The sequence below is a fragment of the Rhinatrema bivittatum genome, chromosome 6 (assembly GCF_901001135.1).
Source record: "Rhinatrema bivittatum chromosome 6, aRhiBiv1.1, whole genome shotgun sequence".
In the NCBI taxonomy this organism is placed as follows: Eukaryota; Metazoa; Chordata; class Amphibia; order Gymnophiona; family Rhinatrematidae; genus Rhinatrema; species Rhinatrema bivittatum.
This window is the reverse complement of record NC_042620.1, coordinates 253,718,802-253,745,292: the sequence shown is the minus strand read 5'-3', so window position 1 is coordinate 253,745,292 and position 26,491 is coordinate 253,718,802. Positions and strand designations below refer to the sequence as shown.

Sequence of the window (26,491 nt, the reverse complement as noted above, 5' to 3'; positions counted from 1 at the left end):
AAAATAATTTTCCTAAATTTATTTTTGTGTGTTTGATTAATTTGAGGTTATTTTTGTTTAAATGTTTTTGAGCTCCAGAACCACATATATAATGAACTGATTATTACAAAATCTTTTGTTTTATTGATTGTGATATATTCATTTATTTATAAATTACTATAAATTGTGCTTTGATTTATTTTTCTACCACTGTTTGTTCTGTTTTGCATTTCCTGTGATTGTTTTACTCTCCCTCTTGTGATACTGTGCATGGTGATAGCTCTGCGAAAAAAGTTCCTTTTCTGAGCCTGAGAGCATGGGGGGACCTGTATGTCAGGTGGGATGGAATGAGTGTAAGCTCTGTTGTAGAGTTGTTTTCCCTGGAGATGAAAGAAGGTTATGAAAAGATTACTACTGCCTCCCAAGGAAGAGATTGGGAACGTTTTAGGGTGTGGTCTTTAATTTGATGCATGCTATCATCACAGGAATCAGCTGACTCCGAGGAGCCAATCAGAGGGGACAGAGTACTGGAGTCCTGTTGTGAAAGTGCCTCGCAGGGAATTGTCAGGAGAGGGAAGTCGAGGTGAGTAGATTCCTGGGAATGTGGGAGAGGATTATGGTACAGTGGTTCTGAGGGGGGGTCAAGGTTAATAATACATGTGCATCTGGGTGGTTCTCTGGCTTTGTGGGTGGCTCTGGCCCTGGGTGTTTTTCTGCATCTGTGTGTGCACATGCGTCTCTTCTCTCTGAGTTTGTGTTTGAATGTGTGTGTGTGTGTGTGTGTACACTGGAGAAGGAAATGGGAATGCTAGCTTCCCAGAAACTGATAGAACTTGGGAATGCAGTAATGGGAGTACAGAGCTGAGATTCTCAAAACCCTTTCCCCCACTCCCTGTGTGACTTTCAGTAGATCACTTACCTCCATGTGCACAAACTGTCAGCTCTGAGGTAAAGACAGTGAAAGCTGATGGGGAGGAACCCCCACTTCTCTGCCACCGTCATAGATTTCTTCTTGTATAATGCTGTATAGCCGAGACACCCTTTTCTCTTTTCTTGAGACATAGGCAGTGTGAAAATAATGAGCGAAGAAGTTAGGATCACCTTTGGGTGGAAGGGATAAGGGATAAGAAACCCATTTCTCAGTTCTACACTTCTGTCTTCTTGATTTCTACAGAAACCCCCAGCAATAATGAGAGAGCAGCAGCTGAGCTTCGACTCCTAGCCTCACCAGTGGGGGACAGCTTGCCCGGGGAATCAGAAAGCCAGTGCTACAAGGGCTGGCGCATCGGCCCCCTCTTCCACAGCATGCGCTGCAAATTGGAGACCTTCGCTGAGATCTTGCTCACACCTGTCAAGAACAAATGGGCTGTGCCGGAACCTGCCAATGACCCCACACATTCTGACTCTCCTCCATCCTCCGCCTCAGAGGCTACCTCTCTGCCTCCAAGGGAAGCCAAGTCGTGCAGTGAAGGAGAGGGTGTGGCAGCTTCCCAACAAAAAGAAATGAGTATCCAGTCCTCTCTTCCGGGCGTTCGAGTTAACCCTGCCCAACCAGGCATGAAGATTGAAGTTAAAATCGCCATCTCTGAGCCCCAGGCGTCATCCTCTTCCTCCTCCCCACCTTGTTCCATCCAGGACTTTCCGTTACCTCCTCACTGCCGAAGGAGGTGGAGGGAGTGTGGAGAGGTTAGCTGCCGGCCCCCCATTCGTCAGTGGAGGTCGCAGAGCTCCTGCGAGGAGTGGAGCTCTACGGATGAACAAGAGCCTCCGGGTGACCTTCGACCTCTGCTATTTGAGCCTCGCCTGAGCCGCAGCTACTCTTGCCCCAATTTCCCTTCTGGGGTCTCCTCTCCCTCCTCCCTCCTCCTTGCAGGCTCCTTACAAGCCCCTCAACTAAGCCGGCAACGGCGGCACACAGTATGTAGTGTGGAGGTGAGTCGGGAGCTGAGGCAGAAAACCTTCACTTTGCCCTGCTTGAAGAAAGAGGTCTTTCCCTTTCCCATTGGTGGAAGCTCTCGCCTGCAACACTCCTTCCTCAGCCCTGTGATGTGCCTGCCCCGCTGTGACCCTTCACCCATGGAATCCAGCTCAGGACCTGTGCTGTCCAGGTAACTCTTCTGCATGCCTTTTTCTGTTGGTATTTATGTGAATGTCTTTGTTTCTCTGCTGGTGTGGGTCTATCCATGTCTGTCTTTTCGTAATTGCCTGCATTTTTCTGTATGTTTTCTTCCTCTGTTGGTTTGTTTGTGTGTACCTCTGTTTCTTTTGGTGTCTGTCTTTTGGTATGTGTCTGCATACATCTGTGTATATTTAGTACATTCATATGTTTTGTCTCTGTCTCTCTGCTGATGTGCATCTGTGAATGTCACTCTGCTAGTTTGTCCCTCTGTTTGCCTCTGTCTTTGCTTATCTTATGTTTGGCTGCTTATACGTCTGTGTGTGTGTCTGTGTTGCTGCACTGTTCCTTTTTATTCCCTTGATATTAAGGGAGCTTCTATAATGAGATTCAAAACGCAACTGAAATCCAGAGCAGAAGTCCACAGCAATGGAACTTCCAGAGTTAGACAATAAGGGGAAAGTTTATGATGGGCACTCTAAATTCCCAGTGATCACCTTGGGAATAAAGGAGAAAGGTACAGCGATGCAGAGACTCACACACACACTCACACTGTGTACCTCATAATGAAACCGTAAACATAATTTCCAGGGAGCCGGCAGTACAAATTCTGTGGAAATGTTGGCATTAGAAATATAAAATAAATTCACAGGTATCATGTAATGCAGAAAAGAGAAAATAATGAGGGGAGTGAAGGAGGAACACATTGCAAAGAACAAGTTGTCACAGCACTGGGACAAAAATCTCACATCATCAGGATGTGTGCTGATGTCACACTATGTTAACTGATAATACTGTATTATAGGGTAACCAAATAATTCTGTAGAAGCAGGAGCAGGAATTGATGCTGTTACTTTTGTCCTAGTTTCAGACACAGGGTCAGCTCTCCACACCAGATCACGCCCCATCGAGGGGCTCGTTCCCGGGGTGCTTTGGACCACAATCGACCAGGCCCGCCGGAGGCAGAGTCACTTTCAAAGAAAGAGCAGCTGGGGCTGCGGATCCTGGAGGAGACATCACTCTCTGATTCTGAAATTAAGGTATGGATGCTGGCATAAGAGCCCATGAAGAAAGGGGAGGAAGAAGGCCAGGCCCCAGAGAGCCTGCAAGAAAAGGAGTGGAGCAAGGCTGAGCCCAAGAGAACCTATGAGAAATGGATCTGCTGCTGTGTGTATTCATCCTCCATGTATTTTTCATTCCTGTTTATACCCCAGATCAGTCAAGACAAGTGGGTTTTGCATCTCTACCAACAAATGGAGGCAGAGAATAAAAACTTTTCAAGCACTGCTATATACCAAAGAGTGCCACCTGCAGCTCCTCAGTATTTCTCTGTCTCCAGCAGATGGTAGAGGTGCAAACCTGCACTCTGGAGTTTGGTAAAAAAAAAAAAAAAAAAGAATTTTAAAGAGGAAAGGATTAAAAAAAAAAGGATTTTGTGGAGGCACCCTGAGGTGTTAGGTTCCTTCATAGGCCATCCCTCAAGTTGAACAGGGGGTTGGATGTCCTGTATTGGTTTGGCCCTTACAGCCAGCGGTCCTGGTTCCCTCACCCCCTCTGAGGCCTCTCCCTCTCCCCAATCAGTAGCAGCAGCACCAGAAGCAGGGAAGTATTCTCTTTTTTTTTGGCAAGGGCTCTGTCGCTTTAAAAAAAAAAAAAAAAAAGTGAAGAAGTGAGGGACAGAGCAGGGCTGTTTGTGAGGCTGCATCTGTATGTTATTGCCGGATTCGGGGGGGTGAGAGAGGGAGTCCACAACTCAGCAGGAGCACTGGGGAGGTCGTTCTGAAGTTGAGGCGGTGTGTATTTGGGTGTCTGCAGCAGGGCTGTGAGCGCAGCATTGTTTAGTGGGCTGGCCATAGTGTGTGCAGCAGTAATGGTGCCTCCTGCTGAGCGCGGGAAAGTTTGCAAGGCCTGCAGGATGAGATGATCACGCCTCAATGCAGCTTCCTTGTGCGCACTGGCTGTGTCACCAGGGGAGAGGGAACTTCCTCAGAGACCCCAAGTAGCAGGCACTTGACTCAGTCGAAAGGGCATGTACCGGAGGCCTCAGAACAGCCTGAGGAGCTGGCGGCCATGTAATCTGCCAATGAGCGGAAGCAAGCAGCAGCAAGGGAGCCTAGACATTCCCCTCTGCAGTTGTCTCCAATGTGTCCGGACACTGGGGAGGACCAGGAAAGAGTGGGGGAACTGCACGAGGACACTGGAGATAATTTGTATGAGGAATTTTCCACAGATTTTGTTGTTCTGCTCCACAAAGCCTATCTGGCAAAATGTGGAGCAGGAAATAAGTGCTCCTCTGCTCAGAAATTCCAAAGTTCAGTGAAGAAACTTAGAGCATTGGCACAGGCAAAGTCAGGAGGGCTTGTTCGTCTTCTGAGGCTCGGACATCCATCGGGTCGGGGTGAGGACACCTTGGGAGAGTCATATGGTGCATTCAGTCTACAGGAGGATCTGGAAGAGGTTCCTGGGAATAATCTGGGAGAGGCTCCTGTGGATGTAACTGCAGATGGCGTGCTGGTTACCGATAAGGGATTGACAGACCCAGAGGATGTTCTGGTCACTGAGGGGGATGACCCTAAAGTGGTCAGGTTATTTCATAAAGATGAATTGTCCTCTCATTCCCCAAGTGCTCAATGAGTTGGGGCTCAAGGTAGAACAGGAGGACTCCGACAATGAAGGAGTGGACCCGGTCCTAGATGGGCTGTGGAGTCCACCAAAGATGTTCCCTTTGCCGAAGAAGGTAAAGAATTTGGTGGTCCAGGAGTGGGATGCTCCTGATGCGGGCCTTAAGGTAGCCAGAGTTATGGCTAAGTTGTGCCCTTTGCCAGAGAAGACCTTGGAGCTTTTGAGGCTCCCAAAGGTGGATGCAGCAGTATCTGTGGTGACCAAGAAGACTACCATCCCCATGGCAGGATCTGCTGCATTAAAGGATGTCCAAGACCTGAAGTTGGAGATTCATTTAAAAAGGATGTTTGAGGTCTCGGCCTTAAGCCTTTGATTGGCGGTCTGTGGTACCCTGATGCAGCTAGCCTGTTTGTATTGGGTCAAGAGAAAGGAGTCTGGTGCGGCAGACAATTCCAAACAGCCAGATCAGTTTGAAGTGGGGGTGGCCTATGTGGTGGATGCACTGTACAACTTGGTCAGGACATTCGCTAGGAATATGGTTTCCGCAGTGGTAGCTCGGAGACTCCTCTGGTTGCGCAATTGATCTTCAATGTTTGGTCTAAGTCGCAGCTGTGTAATCTCCTCTTCAAAGGGAAGCTGCTATTGGGGGAAGATCTCATATAGTTGATGAAGCATTTGGGGGGAGTCCAAAAGGAATGTAATTGCCCAAGGATAAGAAAACAGACAAGAAAACGTTCCTGTCATGATCTGGTTTTCAAGATTTGAGGAGACTTCACTCCAACAGAGGTTCTTCATTTTTGGGACAGAAGCAAGGCCCAGGAAAACAGCAGTCCTTTCAAGGGACTAAGTGTTCCTGCCAGGAGGCTGGAGGGGGTAAAGCTTCCCAATGAGGACAAGGCCGGTCCACTGTTCCTTGTAAACTATTGGGGGGAGACTAGCCCTTTTGTACAAGGAGTGGACCAAGATTACGTCAGACCAATGGGTACTAGAGGTGATAGATGGTTACGCTTCAGAATTCTCTTACCCAATCATAGAAACCTTTGTAATGTCCCATTGCACTTCCAGCGCCAAACAAGAGGTTATTTGGGAAACATTGCAGCAGCTATGGTGCCTGGATGCAATTGTCCCAGTTCATCCAAGAGCAAGGACAAGGAAGGTACTCTGTTTTACTTCGTGGCTCCAAAGATGAAGGGCACCTTTCGGCCCATTCTTGATCTGCAAATGACAATGAGAAGCTGTGGGTACCACATTTTTGTATGAAGATGCTGCGGACTGTGATAGCGATTCGCAAAGGGGAATTCTTGGCGTTGTTGTATTTAACAGAGGCCTATCTGCATATCCCAATTCGTTAAGACCATCAGATGTTTCTGTGGTTCATGGTGCTAGGGGAGCATTTTCAATTTCGAGCCTTGCCCTTTGTCTTGGTGACTGCACCATAGACTTTCACAAAGGTGATGTTTGTGGTGGTGGCGTCGCCCAGGAAAGAAGGGATTTTGGTTCACCTGTACCTGGACGATTGGCTCATCCAAGCGAAGTTGGAGTTGGACTGTTGGCACTCGATTCGGGTCTTGGAGTTGTTGCAGTCTCTGGGCTGGGTGGTAGTGAAGAGTCACCTGGAGCAGTCTCAGTCATTGGAATATTTGGGGGCATGGTTCGACACCTGGGTAGGCAAGGTTTTTCTCACTTTGGAGAGGGTGTCCAAGCTGCAGTCACAAGTGCAGTGGCTGTGCTGGCTTTTGGTGCCCAGGGTCTCAGATTATTTGCAGGGTCTATGGCTTCTATGCTGGAGATAGTTCCGTGGGTGGTTTGCTCACATGTGGCCTTTACAGAGGGTGCTTTTGTCCCATCATAACGAGCAGCTTCTTTTGCCACTTCAGGGGGATTCCAGATCCAGTCTCTCGTGGTGGCTGTCACGTCCCAATTTGGAGAGAATGGTGGAACTGGAAATTCAGAACTAGGTGGAGATAACCACAGATGCCAGCCTCAAAGGTTGGAGGGCTGTGTCAAGAATGGGCGGTCCAAGTTCAGTGGTCGATCAGGGAAGCATCCTGGTCAATCAATCGTCTGGAAACAAGGGTGGTTCACAGAGCATTGGTAGCCGCCTTTCCGGAAGTTCAAGGTAAGACAGTGCGGGTTTTCTCGAAATGCAACAATGGTGGCATATATCAATCGTCAGGAGTTGTTGGGTGGCTCAGAAGGCCCAACAACTTTTTGTCTGGGTGGAGAAGCATCTAGCAGGCCTGATGGCGTCTTACATGGCTGGAGTGGACAATGTGCAGGCAGATTGTCTCAGCAGGCAGTAGCTGGATCCAGGAGAGTGGAAGTTGTCAACAGAGGGCTTTGCCATTATTCAAGCCGAGTGGGGCATGCCCCAGCTGGATTTCATGGCATCGTGGGGCAATGCCAAGGCAGAGAGGTTCTTCAGCCACAGGAGAGAGGTCTGTTTCTGTTCAACCTTGGCCAACAAGGCTTTTGCTATATGTGTTTCCCCCATCGCCTCTTGTAGGGCATGTATTACATCGCATAAAGGGGCAGATTTTCAAAGCCCTAGACGCACCGGGCCTATTTTCAAAAGGCCCAGTGGTGCACGTATGTCCCGGAGCTTTTCTGAATGGGTGGGCAGAGGGCAGGGCAGACGGTCCGGAGGCATGATGGGGCGGTCCGGGAGGCATAGCCAAGGCCTCCGGCACAGCGGCCCTTTGCTGCTGTGCCGGGGGATTGTGCGCCGGCACTCGTAACTTCCACAACAAAGGTATGGGGGGGGGGTTTCTTTTAGGGCTGGGGAGAAGGGAAGGGAGAGGAAGGTGGGGGGGGGAAGGAAAGTTCCCTCCAAGGCCGCTCCAATTTCGGAGTGGCCTCAGAGAGAAGGGGGAAAAACCAGCGGGGCTCTTCGAGGGCTCGGCGCATACAATTTGCAGTAGTGTGCACCCCCTTGCGTGAGCCGACCCCTGATTTTATAACATGCGCGTGGCTGCGCACACATGTTATAAAATCGGGCATACATTTGTGCGCATCGGGTTGCAAGCACAAATATACGCCCAAGCGTTCGTTTTAAAATCTGCCCCAAAATGTCATCCAGCAAGGGTGATTCTTGTGGTGCCAGAGTGGCCACGCCATCCGTGGTTTGCGGTTCTGGTTCATCTTGCAATAGACAGTCCCATCCGGTTGGCTCATCTGCGAGGGTTGCTCTGTCAGGGCCCATCTTTTCGGATTGGACAGATCACTTTTGTCTCATGACTTGGCTTTTGAGAGGTGGTGTTTGTTTGAAATGGTATTTGGAGCCAGTCATTGCTACTTTGCTTCAAGCTAGAAGGCTGGCCACTTCTCTTGCTTACTTTCAAATGTGTACGTTTGAGTCATGGTGAATGGAGGAAGGTTTAGAGCCTGTCTGAATGAATGTTTCTCAGGTCTTGGCCTTTTTGCAAAGGGGAATGACAAAAGGATTGACATGCAAGTGGCAGCTTTAGGATGTCTTTGAGGTAAGCTGCAGGGAAGACTGTTGGCCTTCCATCTGGACGTTGTCCGTTTTCTGAAGAAAGCGAAACATTTGCGCCCACAGGTCAAGAGATTGTGCCCATCATGGAACCTTAATTTAGTGCTCTAGGTTCTGTGTGGATCTCCTTTTGTGCCATTGAGAAAGGAGTTCTTAAAGGATCTCACCCTGAAAACTGTTTTCTTGGTGGCTATTTGTTCGTCCAGGTGAATTTCAGAGCTTCAAGCCTTGTCGTGTAGGGATCCCTTCTTGCGAATTTCGAACAATGGGGTTTCATTGCATACAGTGTCATCGTTTTTACCAAAGGTGATTTCCACTTTTCATCTTAATCAGAAGGTGGAGCTGCCGGTCATTCCAGACTTGATGTCAGATACTCCGCATGCTAAGGAGCTGCAATTGTTGGATGTTCATTGGATTCTGTTGCATTACTTTAAGGTCACTAACAGTTTGATGTTCAGATCATCTGTTCATCTTGTTAAGTGGAGCAAAGAAGAGGACTAAGGCTTCCGACGGCACGATTGCCCAATGGTTAAAGGAAACAATTTTTTTTTTGCCTATCTCTCTATCAGTCGAACTGTTCTGGAGGGGTTGCATACACATTCTGCCAGGGCACAGGTGGCCGCCTCAGCAGAGTCAGTTGGTTTCACCCCAGGAGATTTGTCGGCAGCGATTTGGGCTTCATTGCACACTTTCACCAAACATTATAGATTGGATTTTCGGAGTCCAGAGGAGGCTTTGTTTGGGGAAAGTGTGTTACATGCGAGTCTTTCAGGTTCCCACCCCAGTATAGGGGAGCTTGGGTATATCCCACTTGTCTGGACTGATCTGGGCTATAAAAAGGAAAGGAAAATTGGTTCTTGTCTGCTAATTTTCGTTCCTGGAATACCACAGATCAATCCAAAAGCCCAGCCCCTTTTCTAAAGATGATGATTAAGGTTGAAAGTTTTTTTTCATCACCCTATTTTGAGGTGAGGGCTCTGGTTAAAGGGGTTCCAACTTTATTTTTTCTCTGCTCGCCCTAAATGGGGAGTGGCATTGAGTTTAAGCGTAAGGATCTTGGCTTGGTCCATTCGGTGGTCAATACTGAGGAGCTGCATGTTATGTAGCAGTGCCTGCCTCCATCTGCTGGTAGGGATGCAAAACCCAGTTGTCTGAACTGATCTGTGGTATTCGAGGAAAAAAAATTAGCAGATAAGAAACCATTTTCCTTTCTAATAACTTAAACTTTAGTCATCCTAGAATTTTTTTTTTTTTTAAATTTTTGGATTTTGGAGTTCCAGAACTACCAGTGTTCTTTAATCATACACCCTGTGCAGTCCCACAAAAACTGCACAGGCTCTAATTTTCTCTGGACTAAAATTCTTCTCTACTTTTCTGATTGTATTTCTCTCCATCCACCTCCCTGTTTTCTTTGCTCTTCTGCCTTTCCAATGTCTCTTTTCTGATCCAGCACAAAATCTTATTCTTATCTGCTAAAGTGTACCAATGTATTTTGCTTTTATGTATATTATAATTATGAAAAACATTGTAGCATATTGATGTGTGTTTATGTTGCCATGTTTATTCATTTCTTGACTTTGCTTTTAGGATATTAGTCAGTGTTGAATTTGTTTTAGGGTCTTGCTAACCTTCAAGAGGGAAGATACTAGAGAAGTGTGGAAATTTATAATTTTTGATAATTTTTCTCTTCTTTTCAGAATATGGATAACTCCCAACATGGAAGTACAGGGAAGGTTTCTCGTTTTCGAATTCGGAAAAGGCCAGCAAAGCAGCAGAGCAACCTAACACCCATGGGGTTACCCAAGCCAGTGAGGTAAGGACACACTTTGGTGCACTCGCAAACACGCACATTTCAATTGCAGACACTTGCATACACTCAGACACTCTCGAATGGTACCCAGTTGTATACAGCACACTGTCTCACCTTTTTTCTGTCTCTTTACATCTGTGTATGCTTATTTTTGTCTGTCTTTTTCTCACTCCTGCTCTCTCAAGCCCAGTCAGTGGCATGCCTGTGCAGCGTTATCTCACTTTTTCTCTCTATTCCCTGTATCTTGTAGACATGACACAGAGGCACAGGTGACTATACTTCTCAGGCGACAAGCAAACAATGAGTCACGTGTGGCCCTGGAGGTCTTCAGTTTTGTTTCTTCTGTGGCTGCCAGATATTCCAGGAGAAGCTCTGTAGCTGACACCTTCAAACATCAACAAAATTTTATTTTGGCACCTTTGGGCTTCTTAATTTCCCAGTTAACAGTTGCTAATTAGGATTTTTAGCTTTTTATAAGTTTACCTTTTTAGAGTATTCTTGTGAACCAGTGGCTCCAGTTACTGTTTTTATTTTTTTCATGTTTTTTTTGTTCCCTGCCTGCCCCCATCTGCTGGCAGAGAAATTTTCCCTGTTTTTGATTCTTATGTCTTATTTTTCTCACAGTGTTTGCGAAGAAAGCTAGTGGCTTCAAGTTTTGCCCTGGGCACACTTGAAGTTAACTATAATGGATCATCTTGTCAAGTGCTTCAAGTGCTTGGCTGAGGTCCATGATAGCTTTGGCTCCACGATCTCCTCTAAGATGTTGCCAAGAGAAATTCAGGCCTGGCAGGACAGGCTCCGTGCTTACTTCAGCAGTAGGAGCGAGTAACCTAAAAGAAAAAATGACAGTACTACTATTTCTTGGCATTTGCTAAGATTCTCTTTTCCCTGTACCTACCTAGATCATTCCAGACTCCTTGGTTTTGCATCCCTGCCAGCAGATGGAGACAGATAAAGTTTTACTGATACTGCCACATAACCACATGTAATACCTGCAGTTCCTCAGCATTTCTCTGTCTCCAGCAGATGGTAGATGGTGCAAAACCTGCAGTTTTGCAGTCTGGGAACAATTTTTGATTTCAGAGCCTTCCTTCCAGAGGAGTTTGGGTCCTAGTGGATTCTTCCCTGTCTGGTTGAGGTGGACGAGCCGGGGGTTGGTAAACCTTTTGTACGCTCGCTCCTTTATTTCCGTGGGGTGTTAAATCTAGTGGTCCAGATCAGGGAAGCTTTTAGGCAGCCTATTCTTTTGGCAGCTCTGTGTTCCAGCCCAGTGAGGAAGTTCTATAAAATTGTATAAGAAAAAAAAAGTAAAGATGACTTCCTGCCTTTTGGCTTTGGTGGCTGGGGTGTTTTGTTTTCAGTAGTAGCTGAGTCTGTCTCGTTTGCTGCTCTTCAGATAAGATTCCCGCCGTGATTGCAATGGTGCATGATTCAGTTTGCCACCCATGCATCTCAGTGCGATCGCAGCTTAATCGGCAAGGGCTGGGCTCAGGCTATTCGGGCAGTGAGGGTTTATCAGACGGCCGTGCGAGCGCACCTTGTGCATTGGGGTTCGCGTCGGGTTGAAGATCTTTTTCGGGTCAGCATGGGGACAGAGGCCATATTGGATTCTCTTTCGGCCTTTCTCGCACCAATGGGGGGGGAGGAGGATTTTCCTCCATGGCTGTTCCTGGTGTGTTCAGTCTCCAGAAGGGATTGGGATGCTCGGATGGGGAAGAAGTTCCCATCATGCTGATTCATGGGGCACCTCCATCTTTGGCTAGGGCCTCAAGGCTTTTTTCCACTAATTTTGTGTTGCTTCTGCATGAGGCCTATTTGGCTAAGCAGTAAGCGATTGCATCCTCATTGGAGTCCCAGAACCGGCCTTACGACAGGCTAATTATGGGGTCAAAACCCAATAAGTCCTTGAGAAAGCGTGCTTCCCCTGTCCAACATTTGTTGGGGCCTTCTTCAGCTTTAGCATACATAGGGAATGAGTCTGAGGACTTTGCTGATGCCCCAGAGAGAACAGGGGTTCCTCCTGGGCATGAGCTATTGATTGATCCAGATGTGGGGGCATCAACCAGGTAGATGACCTGGAGGAGATTCCAGTTTCCGAAGGTGATGACGCTAAGGTGGTCCATCTTTTTCGGAAGGAAGAGCTAAGGCCTTTGATTACTCAGGTTCTTCAGGAGTTTGGGGCCAAGGGTCCTCAGGAGGACTCAGATTTGGAAGCAGTTGATCCAGTCCTCGATGGGCTGAGAGGTCCAGCGAGAGCCTTCCCCTACCACAAGTCCGTGAAAAAGCCGATGGAGTGGGCTTTTTCACGGACGGCTTCACCATAGCTATGGTGAAGCTCTATGCTTTGTCTGAACTGATGTTGAAGCTGTTGTCCCTTCCTAAGGTCGATGCTTCAGTTTTGGTGGTTACTAAAAAGACGACTATTCCTATTGCGGGGTCCACAGCATTGAAGGACATTCAGAATTGGAAATTGGAGGTGCACCTCAAGTGGATTTTTGAGGTGTTGACCCTTAGCATACAAGCTGCTATTTGTTCTAGTTTTATGCAGTGGGCTTGCTTGCGCTGGATTCAGCAGCTGCAGGAAAATCAGCTGAAGTCCAGCGAGAAGACGAGCAAGGCTGAACACTTAGAGGTAGTGGTTGCTTACGGGCCTGATGCCCTGTATGATTTAGTAAGGACCTCATCTCGAATAATGGTGTCTACGGTATCAGTCAGGAGGGTTGTTATGGTTGTATAACTGGCCAGCGGATGTGTCGTCCAAGACTTAGTTGGAGCCTCTGCCTTTCAAAAGCCGGCTCTTGTTTGGTGAGGACCTGGAGCAGTTGACGAAGAATCTGGGTGAGGATAAGGTGTACAGGTTGCCAGAAGATAAGCCTAAAGGCAAGAGATTTTGTCACGCTCTGTTCAGCTTTCAGGATAGTAGGAGGTCTCGTCCACCGAGGGGAATGCCAGGTCCACAGAAGCAGTTCTCTCTCCAGGGTCAATCCTTTCGAGGGGGCTGAAGACTCTTCTAGGATGCCACAAGTGGTGGTGCAGCTGGGGCTAAGTCCTCGCAATGAAGCAAGGCTGGTCCACGTCATCGTTCCTGTCATAGGAGGTTGCTTGACACAGTTTTATGGGGAGTGGGTCCTCAGTGTAGTAAGAGATAGCTATGTGTTAAAATTTGCTCGACCCATCCGAGGTTTGTTTCTAGTTTCTCCTTGCGGGTCCTTAAACAAGCAACTTGTGATTCGAGAAACACTGGACCAGTTGCGGAACGCAGGGACGGTAATTCCTGTTCCCCACAAGGAGTGAGGCATGGGAAGGTATTCCATTTACTTCGTCGTCCCAAAGAAGGAAGGCACGTTTTGCCCAATTCTGGACTTAAAAATGGTAAATGCAACGCTTAAGGTACCTCATTTTCAAATGAGGACCCTGAGGTCTGTTATAGTGGCAGTTCGCAAAGGCGAGCTTCTGGCTTCTCTATTTATTTATTTATTTTGTTTTATTTATCGGGTTTTCTAGACCGTCGTTTAGTAAAAACTTTCACAATGGTTTACATAATTAAGAATATAAATACATCTTTGAATATAGAATAAATTTAAAAATACATAAAGATAAAAATAAAACAAGTTTTACAATAAAACAGTTAAAATCAAAACAAAATATAGATAAGAACAGTATAAGAGAATAAGATTAGTAAAATGCCTCAGACAGCAGTGCAGTACGCTCTCTTAAATAACCAGGTTTTCAAATTTCTTAGCTCAGGTGGCTGCTCATTCCAGTGCTTTGGGCCTGCTAATGAGATTGCTCTCTCTCGCACTAAAGGTAATCTAGCCATGGTAATAGATGGTATCATCAGAAGGCCTTTATTTGCTGATCTGAGGTTTCTTTGAGGAGTGTGTAATCGTATTGTAGCTTTCATCCAGTCACTTTGATCACCAAAAATTACTTTATGTAGGATACATAACGTTTTAAAAAGAATGCGTGAATCAATTGGAAGCCAATGTACGGCCATTAGGCTTGGTGTTATATGCTCATTTTTCATTTTCCCCATTAGTATTCTTGCGGCCGCATTTTGTAAAAGTTGTAATGGCCTGGTTGTTTAAACGGGAAGGCCCAAGAACAGGACGTTGCAGTAATCAGTGCTTGCAAAGATTGACTGCAGTATTGTTCTGAAATCATTTGCACATACCCATCCATCCAGACCATCAACGGTTTCTGTGGTTCATGGTTCTGGGTCAGCATTTTCAGTTTCAGGCCCTTCCTTTCGGGTTGGCCACGGTTCCATGCACCTTCACCAAGGTTTTGGTGGGGGTGGCGGCAGCTTTGCGTCAGGAAGGACTTCTGGTGCACACCTATCTAGATGACTGGCTTATCAGGGCAAAGTCGGAGGACCTTTATCGTCAGTTGGTTCAGAAAGTGATCGGTTTTCTCGAGTCACTTGGCTGGGTAGTGAATATACGATGTGTCACCTGGTTCTGTCGCAGTCCCTGGAGTATCTTTGAGCTCATTTCGACACACGGAATGGCAAGGTGTCTCATGGAGGAGCGTGTTCAGAAACTGCAGGTGCAGATTCGTTGCTTGTTAGGATTGCCGATGCCCAGGGCCTGGGATTATTTGCAGGTTCTGGGCTTGATGGCTTCAACCCTGGAGTTAGTGCCTTGGGCGTTTGCTCATATGAGGCCAGTGCAGAGAGCTGTTTTGACTCTGTGGAACCCGCTATCAGAGGAGCTGCAACTTCCCTTGCAACTAGAGGGTGTTGGCAGGGAGAGCCTGTCTTGGTGGCTTCTGAGCTCCAGTCTGGTTCATGGTGTGGAGCTGGAGGTTCCAGATTAGGTGATCCTTACTATCTATGCCAGACTGTATGGTTGGTTGGGGGTGGTTTGTCAGCAGCAGTTGATTCAAGGCTGCTGGTCTATGGAAGAGGCTTCCTGGTCTATCAATCGGTTAGAGACAAGAGTGGTGCGTTTCATCTTATGTGCCTTTCTGCTGTTGGTGAGGGTCCTGTCAGACAATGCGATGATGGTGGCCTACATCAGTTGGCAGGAAGGAACCAAGAGTCGGGCGGTGGCCCTGGAGGCTCAAGAGTTTGTTCTTTGGACGGAGCAACAACCTGGATCAGATAGCAGTGTCGCGCATCGCAGGGGTTGAAAACGTCCAAGCGGATTTTTTAAGTCGCAGATTGTTAGATCTGGGAGAGTGGGAGCTGTTGGAGACGGCGATGCAGCTTATCTGCAAGAGGTGTGGCTGTCCCCAGGGGATTCTTATGGCGACTCACCAGAATGCCAAGGCATTTTGTTTTTTTCAGTCGGAGAAGGGAGCATGGGGCCGAGGGCATATATGCTCAGGAGGTTCTGCTTTGTTTTTCCTCCTTGGCCACTTGTAGGCAAGGTGTTGCAGTGGATAGACACATCCAGACAAAGTAGATTTGGTGGCCCCGGAGTGGCTGCGTCAGCCATGGTTCGGGGATTTAGTCAACTTGGCTGTGGACAAGCCAATACGCTTCAGACATCTAGCAGGCCGTCTTCATCAAGGCCCCATATTGGCTTTTGAGAGGTAGCAATTGAGACGCAAGGGGTATCCCGAGGCGGTTATTGCTATGAAGTTGCAGGCTAGGAGACTGTCTACTTCTCTTTCGTATATGAGAGTCTGGTAGGTTTTTGAGTCCTGGTGTATTGCTAATGGAGTGCAGGTTCTAAAATCTAGGGTGTCTGATATCTTGTCTTTTCTTCAAAAGGGTTAGGGTCCAGGTGACTGCTCTGTGTTGTCTTCGAGGCAAGGTTGAAGGTTCTTCTCTGTCATCTCATCCAGACGTGGTTCGGTTTCTCTGGGGAGGGGGGTGGGCAAAGAATGTGCGTCTGCTGGTAAGGAAAGTTTGTACATCCTGGAATCTTAATCTTATCAGGGGTTTGTGTGAGGCTCCTTTAGAGCTGGTCAGGAGAGCAACTCTTAAGGATTTGACCCTTAAGGTAATTTTTCTGGTGGCTATATGTCCAGCTAGGAGAATTTCCGAGTTGCAGGCTTTGTCTGGCCATGATCCATTCCTGCAGATTTCAAACTCGGGAGTGTCATTGTGGACGGTACCTTCTTTTTTTTTTTACCTAAGGGTGGTATTGGCATTTCATGTGAATCAGACTGTGGAGCTTCCAGCTTTTCCTGTGGACTCCTCCACACCTCATGCGAGGGAGCTTAATCTTTGGGATGTGCGGAGAGCATTGTTGAGATATCTTAAGGTAACTAATGACTTTACGAGGTTAGATCACCTCTTTGTTCTGTGGAGCGTTTCAAAAAGAGGTTCTCGGGCATCTAAGGCTACTACTGCATGGTGGCTCAAGGAGGCCATTGGATTGGTATACATAGCTAAGAGTCATCCGGTTCCTGAGGGTTTGCGAGCCCATTCTACGCGCTCTCAGGTGGCTTCTTGGGCAGAGTCTCAGCTAGTTTCTCAGCAGGAAATTTGCAGGGCGGCGACTTGGAAGTCACTGCATACTTTTGCAAGGCACTATCGTCTGGATGTGGGGCATCTGGAGTCCCGGTCTTTTGGCTAGAGTGTTTTGCGAGCAGGACTCTCCAGGTGCCACCCTAAGCAGGGAGCTTTGTTACGTCCCAGGAGTCTGGACTGATCTGGGTACATACGGGGAAAGGAAAATTGGTTCTTACCTACTAATTTTTGTTCCTGTAGTACCACAGATCAGTCCAGAACCTGCTCGATCTGTAGAGGTGGAGAGTCATCCGCTCATTCTATTTTCTTGGTATGGAATCTAGACTTGTTTGGAAAAAAAAAAGTAAAAGTTATTGAGAATTTGCTGTTTTTAAGCTTGGGTACAGGTCAATACTAAGGAACTGCAGGTCACATGTGGTTATGAAGCAATGTCAGCAAAACTTTCTCAGTCTCAATCTACTGGCAGGGAGGCAAAACCCAGGAGTCTGGACTGATCTGTGGTACTACAAGAATGAAAATTAGCAAGTAAGAACCAATTTTTCTACCTCCAAAATTCAGTTTGACATTGCCTCAGTGATTTTCATGATGTTGAAATCAAAACTGGACTTCAAAAGATGTCCTAGTTGTTTTAAGAAAATGTTTTGACTGTCTTCCATGATCCCTGTGTCAGATGTCTGGACTCTTCTCACTACATGCACACTGCACCAATCGAACTCGCATGTCCCTCAGGGCCAAAAGATAATCTGTGAATTTCTGCAATCTCCTTTCTCCTCTTCTGGAAAAAGGAGAAAGTCTACATCTGCAGAGGGACCTTAGTTCAAAATAGGGCAGAGACCCATCTTGATTAGAACCATGACTTGGCACTGCCTCTGTGCAAGTACTGTTCCCCTCCAATAGATTGAGGTAAGTTATGCTCTTTGATGCCAAAGGATACTGGCACAGAGAAAGAGAGGTAATTCCTGTGCTCCAGTGCCGAAAATTACCAGCACAGTGAAAGACAGGCATTCCTGAGAGACACATTGCTCAGAGAAGAGATTGGTGCAGAGAGTAAACTGGCACTATTGATCTAGCAGAGGCACTGATGTCTTATTGGCACCGAACAGTTCAAAAAGATTAGAAATATTATCCCAGGACAAGCAGGATGACAGTCCCCACATATGGGTGACGTCACTGACTGAGCCCTATTGCGGGAAAACTTTCTGTCAAAGTTTCTAGAAACTTTTGACTGGCCCTGTGAGGCCACTGAGCATGCCCAGCATGCCATGATATTCTCTGCCACAGGGGTCTGTCTCTAGTCTTCGTTTTTCCGCGCTGCTATAAGCATCGTGGATCAAGGAGCCTTGTGAGTTTTCCTCACAATATTTCTGACTGAAAAGTCAACAATTTTCTCCCATACGGGATCTCTCTCTCAGTTTTACACTGGCCGGTGAGTAAACTCAGTCTCTTTTTTACTTTTAGTAAAAACTTTTTCTCATTTTTCTTTCCCATTTTTTCATCAACGGCTGTCGACAAAAAATGGCTTCCGGATTTAAAAAATGTCCAGTTTGTGACAGAACAATATCCATAACAGATCCACACCTAGAGTGTGTTATCTGTTTGGGGGACAAACACGACGTTTCATCCTGCCCTCAATGTGCAGAGATGACTCCTAAAGGAAGAAAACTTCGACAGGAGAAGATAGAACATCTTTTTCACCTCCAGCTCCTTCCTTCCTTCTTCAACATCGACGAAGTTGTCCCCAGTGGGGATTACAAAGTGAATTTTATTGAAAAAACGTCGTCTGGAGGGATCGGGAGATCATGCATAGACGTCGACTGCATCGATAAGGTCAGTAGTTGAACATCGGCCAAAACATCGCCACTGACATTGACACACATTGACTCCAGTGATGCCCCTCTCTCCGGAGGAACCGACCGCTAAACAGCAAAAGTCTCAGGAAACTCCGCTACCTTCGGCGCCGGGGCCTATACCTGCATCGGTCGAACCTCCACAGGGATCTGCGGACGTGATATCGACGCCTACACCGCCACCACATACAGCTGCTCTGCCTGCACCAGCTGTATCGCAGGAATTGTCAAATTTTATTAGACAAGCGGTGCTCCAGGCCCTGAAAGAACACACACCTACTCCTGCAACTTCGCCGATGCTGGTGCCGTCACCAATACGGTTATTGAACCGATGCCAGTGCCCTCACCGATACCGTTGATTGCACAGAGGCCGGTGACCATACCGATGCCGGTACCTATGCCGACGATTCTGTCTATGCCGGTACCCACACCGATTCCAGTCAAGGTGGCGCCGGCACGACCAGTAGAAGATTCCAACGCCATCGTCGATTCCGGCCCCGTCACCATCGATGCCACTCTCTCCCGGGGACCCGGGACATCCAGAACTGGCACTCTACCATCTTCTAATGAAGAGATTCGATGAAGTGGTCGGTGCTCTTCCTCCCAAACCTGGGAAAGAACACCTAGAGGAGTTACCCTTGGAAGATCCACAACCAGGTCCTTCAGGGATTCCTAGACTACCTAGAACATCCACAATTTCTCCACCTGAACAGGATTCATATGACACTTGCAGTGATATACACTCAGATACCTCATCTGAAGCCTTCATGTCAGATCCTTCACCACTGGATCCAAGAAAAAAATCTCCACCAGAAGATTTCACATTCACAACCTTTGTCCAGGAAATGGCTGACACCATCCCATTCACCTGGTCAGAGAGCAGGACGTCAGGCAGCAAACATTGGAGGTTCTTCAATTTGTGGACCCCCCCCCCAAAACAAGTGGTAGCTGTACCAGTCCATGATGTCCTTTTGCAACTACAACATCTGATTTGGGAACATCCCTGCTCAGTGTCAGCTGTTAACAAGAGAATGGACACTACATATTTGACACTACATATTTGATGCAGTCTGCTCCTGGCTACCAAAAATCACAGCTTCCTCACCAGTCAGTAGTGGTAGAATCTGCACAGAAGAAGTCCAAGAGAATTAGACCACATTCTTCAAATTCTCCAGGTAAAGATCACAGATTTTTAGATTCCCTGGGACGGAAAGTCTTCCAAGGGGCTATGTTAAATTCCAGGATATCTTCGTATCAATTGTACATGACCCAGTACCAAAGAAATTTGTGGAAGTAAATGCAGGACTTTATTCCATCACAGCATCAGGAAGCAGCCCAAATGATTATCATAAAGGTCTAGAAGCAGGCAAACAGGAGGTCCATGTGGCCCATGAAGGTTTCGAGACAGCTTCCAGAGTGGCTACATCGGGTAAAAGAGCATACTGAAACCCTAAGGCAGCTTTCAGCGATCCCCCAGGATCCACCTACACAGCCAATTCGTAGGCCTCAAAGGAAGAATTCTAGAAGACCTTTCTATAGACAGAGGCGGTATTACCCCCCTATATCTAGGACCACAACCAAGGGCTCAGCCTAGACCATTCAGGCCTCAACCTCCCCCACAGACTGGTCTGGCTGCTGGCTTTTGAGGCCATTTCCAGGGAACACAGCCATCTCTCCAATCCTCATCCAGAGCTTCCGGTAGGAGGTCGAGTATCCTCCTTTTACAACCATTGGCTTCGAATAACAACCGACCAATGGGTTCTGGAAATAATATCTCTAGGTTACCAACTCAATTGCCTCTCAATTCCAACAGATTCTCCTCCGAGACCTCTTTATCTAAGCGAAAATCACATAATTCAATTGCAAGTAGAATTATCCACCCTTCTGAGAGCCAGAGCTGTAGAGACGGTGCCCCAGACTCAGCAGGGCAGAGGATTCTATTCCCGTTATTTCCTCATTCCAAAGAAAACCGGAGGCCTACGTCCCATCCTAGCTCTCAGAAATCTCAACAAATTTCTGAAAAAAGAAAAGTTCAGGATGATTTCTCTAGGCACCATGCTTCCACTTCTTCAAACAGGAAATTGGCTTTGTTCTCTGGATCTTCAAGACGCTTATGCTAACATTCCAATATTCCCTCCTCATCGCAAATATCTGCATTTCATGGTAGGTCATCAGCATTTCCAATACAGAGTACTGCCATTCGGACTTGCCTCTGCTCCCAGAGTATTCACCAAATGTCTGGCAGTAATAGCAGCACACTTGTACAAGGAAAAGTGTCCATGTCTTCCCATATCTAGACGACTGGCTCATCAGAAGTCAATCTCAACAAGGAGCAATAACTTCTCTCAGTCGAACAATTACTCTACTTCACTCCATGGGTTTTCTCATCAATTATCAGAAATCCCATCTCACTCCATCTCACCTTCAATTCATAGGATCAGAATTGAACACCATACTCTCAAGGGCTTTTCTACCCGAGGATCGAGCAGAAACACTTCCCTACTGGCAAACTCGATTCACTCAAAGAAACAAGCATCAGCTCATCAGTTTCTGACCTTACTAGGCCACGTGGCTTCCACAGTTCATGTCACTCCTATGGCAAGACTCGCCATGAGGGTAACCCAATGGACATTAAGATCTCAGTGGATCCAAGCCATTCAACCACTGTATTCTCCAATTCAAGTAACCCACCAGCTACGTTCATCTCTACTTTGGTGGGCGAACAAGGACAATTTGCGCAAGGGCCTACCCTTCCAACAACCAGTCCCACAGATAACTTTAACTACAGATGTATCTACCTTGGGTTGGGGAGCTCACATAAACAATCTCCAAACCCAGGGTACTTGGACAAAACTCGAAACAACATTTCAAATCAATTTCTTGGAACTTCGAGCTCTACGTTATGCGCTGCATGCGTTCAAGGACTGGCTTTCACACGAGTGTTCTGATTCAAACGGACAACACAGGAGCTATGTGGTACATCAACAAACAAGGAGGTTCGGACTCGTATCTCCTTTGTCAAGAAGCTGCACAAATTTGGAGCTGGGCCCTAACACACTCAATGTTTCTCCGGGCCACTTATCTGGCAGGCATTCACAATATAGTGGCGGATCGACTCAGTCGTCAGTTCCAACCACACGAATGGTCTCTGGATCCCTTAATAGCGAACAGGATATTTCAAAGTTGGGGACAACCAACAATAGACCTCTTTGCGTCACACCTGAATCACAAAATGGACAGATTCTGTTCTCTACACAAACAAAAAAAAACCAGCCAGCCAAGGACGCCTTTGCTCGCCCTTGGAACTCAGGCCTTTTATACGCGTATCCTCCGATACCGCTCATAACCAAAACTCTAGTGAAGTTACAACAGGACAAGGGGTCCATGATACTCATAGCCCCGTATTGGCCTCGACAAGTATGGTTTCCCACAATTCTAGACCTCTTGATCAGGGATTCCATTCGCCTGGGTGTAGCTCCCACTCTCATAACTCAGGATCAGGGTCGGTTGCGCCATCCCAACCTTCAATCCCTATCCTTGACAGCATGGATGTTAAAAGCTTGATTCTACAACCACTCAATCTTTCAACCAATGTATCTCAAGTGCTTATAGCTTCACGTAAACCTTCAACACGAAAGAATTATTCTTCAAAATGGAAAAGATTTACTTTGTGGTGCATACAAAAGAGTATTGACCATTTCACCTGCCCCACAACTTCTTTACTAGACTACTTATCCATCTTTCAGACTCTGGTCTCCAGACTTCATCTGTAAGAGTACATTTAAATGCAATCTCAGCTTACCACAACAAGCTGGGAGATGCACCAATATCCATACAACCTCTTGTCAACAGGCTTATGAGAGGTTTAACTCAACTTAAACCACCAATTCGGCCACCAGTCACAGAATGGAACCTGAATCTGGTCTTAACAAGACTCGTGCATTCTCCTTTCGAACCCATGAATTCCTGTGATATTAAATTTCTCACATGGAAGACTATCTTCCTCATAGCCATTACATCGGCTAGAAGGGTTAGTGAGTTACAAGCACTTGTCACATACTCACCCTACACAAAATTCCTACATGACAGAGTAGTCCTCCGTATGTATCCAAAATTCCTACTCAAGGTAGTTACAGAATTCCACTTAAACCAATCCATAGTTTTACCCACATTCTTTCCAAGGCCTCATTCCCATCAAGGAGAAAAGAGCCTTAAACACCTTGGACTGTAAACGTGCGCTGGCATTTTACTTAAACCGCACTGCAGTCCACAGGAAATCCACTCAGCTCTTTGTATCTTATGATCCAAACAAACCTGGTCAAGAAGTGGGTAAACATACTCTATCCAACTGGTTAGCAGATTGCATACAATTTTGCTATGAAAAAGCAGGCCTTCCTCTCCAAGGGCGAGTAAAGGCACATTCAGTGAGAGCAATGTCAACCTCAGTAGCACACTATCGTTCAGTGCCAGTTCTTGACATATGTAAAGCAGCAACATGGAGTTCTCTTCACACCTTTGCAGCTCATTACTATTTGGATAAACAGGGACGACAAGATTCAGCCTACGGACAATCTGTCTTAAAGAACTTCTTTCCAGTTTAATCCCATCTCCTTCTACATCCGACCTGCTGTGATCTTCGGCAGCCTCATTTTCATCAGCAATACTTCACTGTTGCTTCACTACAAAATGATTCAGGCTCTAGCTTGCTAATCACCCATATGTGAGGACTAGCATCCTGCTTGTCCTGGGATAAAGCAAAATTGCTTACCTTGTAATAGGTGTTATCCCAGGACAGCAGGATGTAGTCCTCACGAAACCCACCTGCCACCCCGCAGAGTTGGGTCCGATACGTTTTATTATTTTATTTTTGCTCACGCTTATTGCTACATACGAGACTAGAGAGAGACCCCTGTGGCAGAGAATATCATGGCATGCTGGGCATGCTCAGTGGCCTCATAGGGCCAGTCAAAAGTTTCTAGAAACTTTGACAGAAAGTTTTCCGCAATAGGGCTCGGTCAGTGACGTCACCCATATGTGAGGACTACATCCTGCTGTCCTGGGATAACACCTATTACAATGTAAGCAATTTTGCTCTCTAGTGAAACCTATGCTAAAAGGGCAAGAGATTACACTGCTGAGAAAGCTCATGATAGTCCCAGAATCAAATGGCTGTTCTCCCACAATTTCTTCTGCTCCAATAGATCAACATGCCTTTCTGAAAAGGATGTGGGAAGATTTGGTAAAGTTATTTAACTGATGTGTCAGTTGCCTCCTCCCCTTCCATTAGATGTGACCCCTATTTTGTACACCATGGCTTTGAAGTTGAATGCCCAGTCCATTATTCCAACTTATCAATTATCAACGCGCAGCTGAATTGGCCAAAACCCATTCAGAATCGCAAGTTTCTTCTGTCTGCCATAAAATGCCTCCTGAAGTCCCTGTTGTTGATTTATCTGATTACCAAGAAGGCTTTGATCTCTCCAGTGCCTCACTGTTATTCTGTTCGGAGGATGAACAATCCATAGGTCTTGTGCCTGATCTCTCCCATCAGCAGTAGAAGTACATCTCCTCTTTAGAGCATGTCCTACCCACCTTTCTGCAGAAGATGGCTGATGAAATTCCTTTCAAATTACCAGAAGAACTTAAACCAAGAGAAGATATATTTGGCTTGTTGAATGACAGACCAATAATATTCAGGCAGGGTAATATACAGGTTGATTCAAGCGCTTCAAGCCAGAATGTGGCAAATGCCTTTATCTTTCCTTTCTGCATGAAGGAAGTTGAATCTTAAATACAGAGTTCAACATCTCTTGGGCATGATAAAAATTCAACTTCCCCATCACTCTGTAGTAGTAGACTCAGCCTTAAGAAAAACTAAGCTCTCCAAAACATATACAATCGTAATCTCCTGGGAAAGACACCAAGATGTTGGCCAACATAGCAAAGAAGGCTTTCAAGGAACCATGGTAAATTGTAGAATAGCAGCTCATCAGTTGCATATGATCAATCTCTCTTGTCTCCAAAAATTACAATTGCTAGCAGAAGCACTTCTGATAGATAAAATGAGCCACTGTATTCCTGCCATTCAGAGGGCAGAGACTGACAAACATTGTATTACATTTTTTTCTGTACTACCTCTTCTAGGACTCTGGTGGTAACCATGGGAGTCAGAAGGCTTGCGTGGTTGCATGCATGCTTGGTACATCCTCCATGAGGATGTACATGAAACACTCAGATATGAGGATGAGGCGAGAAAGTAAAGGAAACAATGTATGTTATGGATCACTGTGCTACCCTCCTTGCCCTTTCAATTGCTATGGCTAAGCAGACCTCCACCTCCAGAAAGGGTCAGTCTTATGTCAGTAGAAGGCAGTATTTATACCCAAGGAGAAGATAACAGTATTCCTATCTACATCCTTCCAGCGACATCATCCAAAACAGGTCGTGTACCAGGAAAAAAAAGGCAGCCTAAGCCTCTACAGCAGATGCAGATGAAAGTTGATCCTAATTTGAGTACAATTTCCACAAATCTTCCCTACTCACTTTAAGAGAGCTTCCAGTAAGAGGGACGCTTCAGCATTTCAAATGAGCATGGTCCTTAATTAACAGACCCCAGTGGGTCTTAAGAACTATAAATCAAGGATCCGAGCCAGTGTTTGGGTACTGCAAAGCTCATGCTTCTTCAATAACAGATTTCATCCCTCTTACTAGCTAAGGCAGTACAGTCTATTCCACTGCAAGAAAAGAGCTCTGTTTTATTCCAAATATTTTCAATTTTTAAAGAAGCAGGTAATCTTCAACCAATGTTAGACCTAAGGAATCTCAAATGTCTATATAAAAAAAAATAATTTAGAATTAACTCCTTATGGATACCATCCTTTCCCTCTTGGAAAATAACTAACAGGCTGATGAAATAGTGTGTTCAGCCAAATACACGGTTTTATCTGCCCTTGAACGCACATTTTATGAGTGTACCCTAACTGCTGTAACCACATCCTCTGACAATTAATTCCAGAGCTTACTATGCACTGAGTGAAAGAATTTTCTTTGATTTGTTTTTAATGAGCTAATTGCTAACTTCATGGCGTGCCCCCTAGTCCTTCTATTATCTGAGAGAGTAAATAACCGATTTATATTAACTTGTTCAAGTCCTATACAAACCCTCCAAGCAACTGTGCACTGCATCCAAGAATTTACTGGAAGTATCAACTGTTAAATTAGCAAGATTAGAACTCATGAGAAACTGTGCAATACCCATTGCCAGACCGTACTTATGGAACTCCATTCCAGAAATGCCCACCCTGAAATCATTTAAAAAGCTATTGAAAACTTACCTTTTTTCTCTAGCTTTTAAAGATGATGCATTGAACTGAATGCAGTGATCTTTTGCCCTACATAGACATGTTTTTAATGATGTATATTACTATGTGAGCCACTTTGAACTATGAAATGTGTGGATTACAATTTTTTAAAAATAACTAGAATGACATCCAATAATTAAAACTCATAAAAATTGTTTCAAACTCCAAAAAGAGCAGACACATCAGTGAAACAATCAGGGCCAGGGAAGTCAAACCTTTTTTTGATGATCCTCCCAAGTGGCCCACTTCTGGAAGTACCCAGCTGTTTCTTGCCACAGCAAACAAAGCGGTCAGTGTGCTCAGGGACAGGAACCATTGTTGATCAGTTGGAAAGATGTATGGCCTGCCCTTCTTCACTATTGCACAGTAAGAAAACAATTGAAAAACAAATAGAACTTAAGGATTACCAGCACTGAAATAAACTAAAGCTCAACTGCCAGCTTGCTCCTACCCTCTACCACCTGCCATGCAGCCTTCTCATGATCACATAAAATTTCTAACTCTCAAAGTTCTTTTTTCTTACAGCAATTTCTTTGGCTCATAGAATAAGCGAACTTCAGTTGCTAATAGTAAACCCTCCATATACCCAAATGTACAAGAATAGGGTAGTGGGGAGGTCTAAGAGACTCAGAGTTCCATCAGTCACTATCTCAGCCAGCCATCCCTGCTGTGAGGGCCCCGCAGGTGAGCAGCGGTGCACCTAAGCTGCATATCAAAAGGATGCACCCCTTTGCACCGGTTTGGAAATCTTCTTTTTGTCCAAGGGTTCTTCTAGTGTTGACATTACCCCAAGGGGGGGGGGGGAGGTGTTTGAAGATGGGCCCAGGAGTGCCGAAGTG

At 46.1% G+C, this 26,491-nt stretch overlaps 1 protein-coding gene across 2 annotated transcripts in view; it reads left to right on the top strand.

Annotated features, from left to right (window-relative positions):
* PRR14 (proline rich 14) overlaps positions 1-26,491 on the top strand; it is a 170,963-nt gene that overhangs the window by 113,558 nt on the left and 30,914 nt on the right. Inside the window, exons 5-8 of one of the 2 annotated variants that reach the window (XM_029606821.1) lie at positions 465-562; positions 1,154-2,087; positions 2,961-3,135; positions 9,908-10,023. In XM_029606821.1, the coding sequence (XP_029462681.1) occupies positions 465-562; positions 1,154-2,087; positions 2,961-3,135; positions 9,908-10,023 (1,323 nt within the window). The remainder of the gene's footprint in view (positions 1-464; positions 563-1,153; positions 2,088-2,960; positions 3,136-9,907; positions 10,024-26,491) is intronic. The other variant, XM_029606822.1, reaches the window with a different exon arrangement.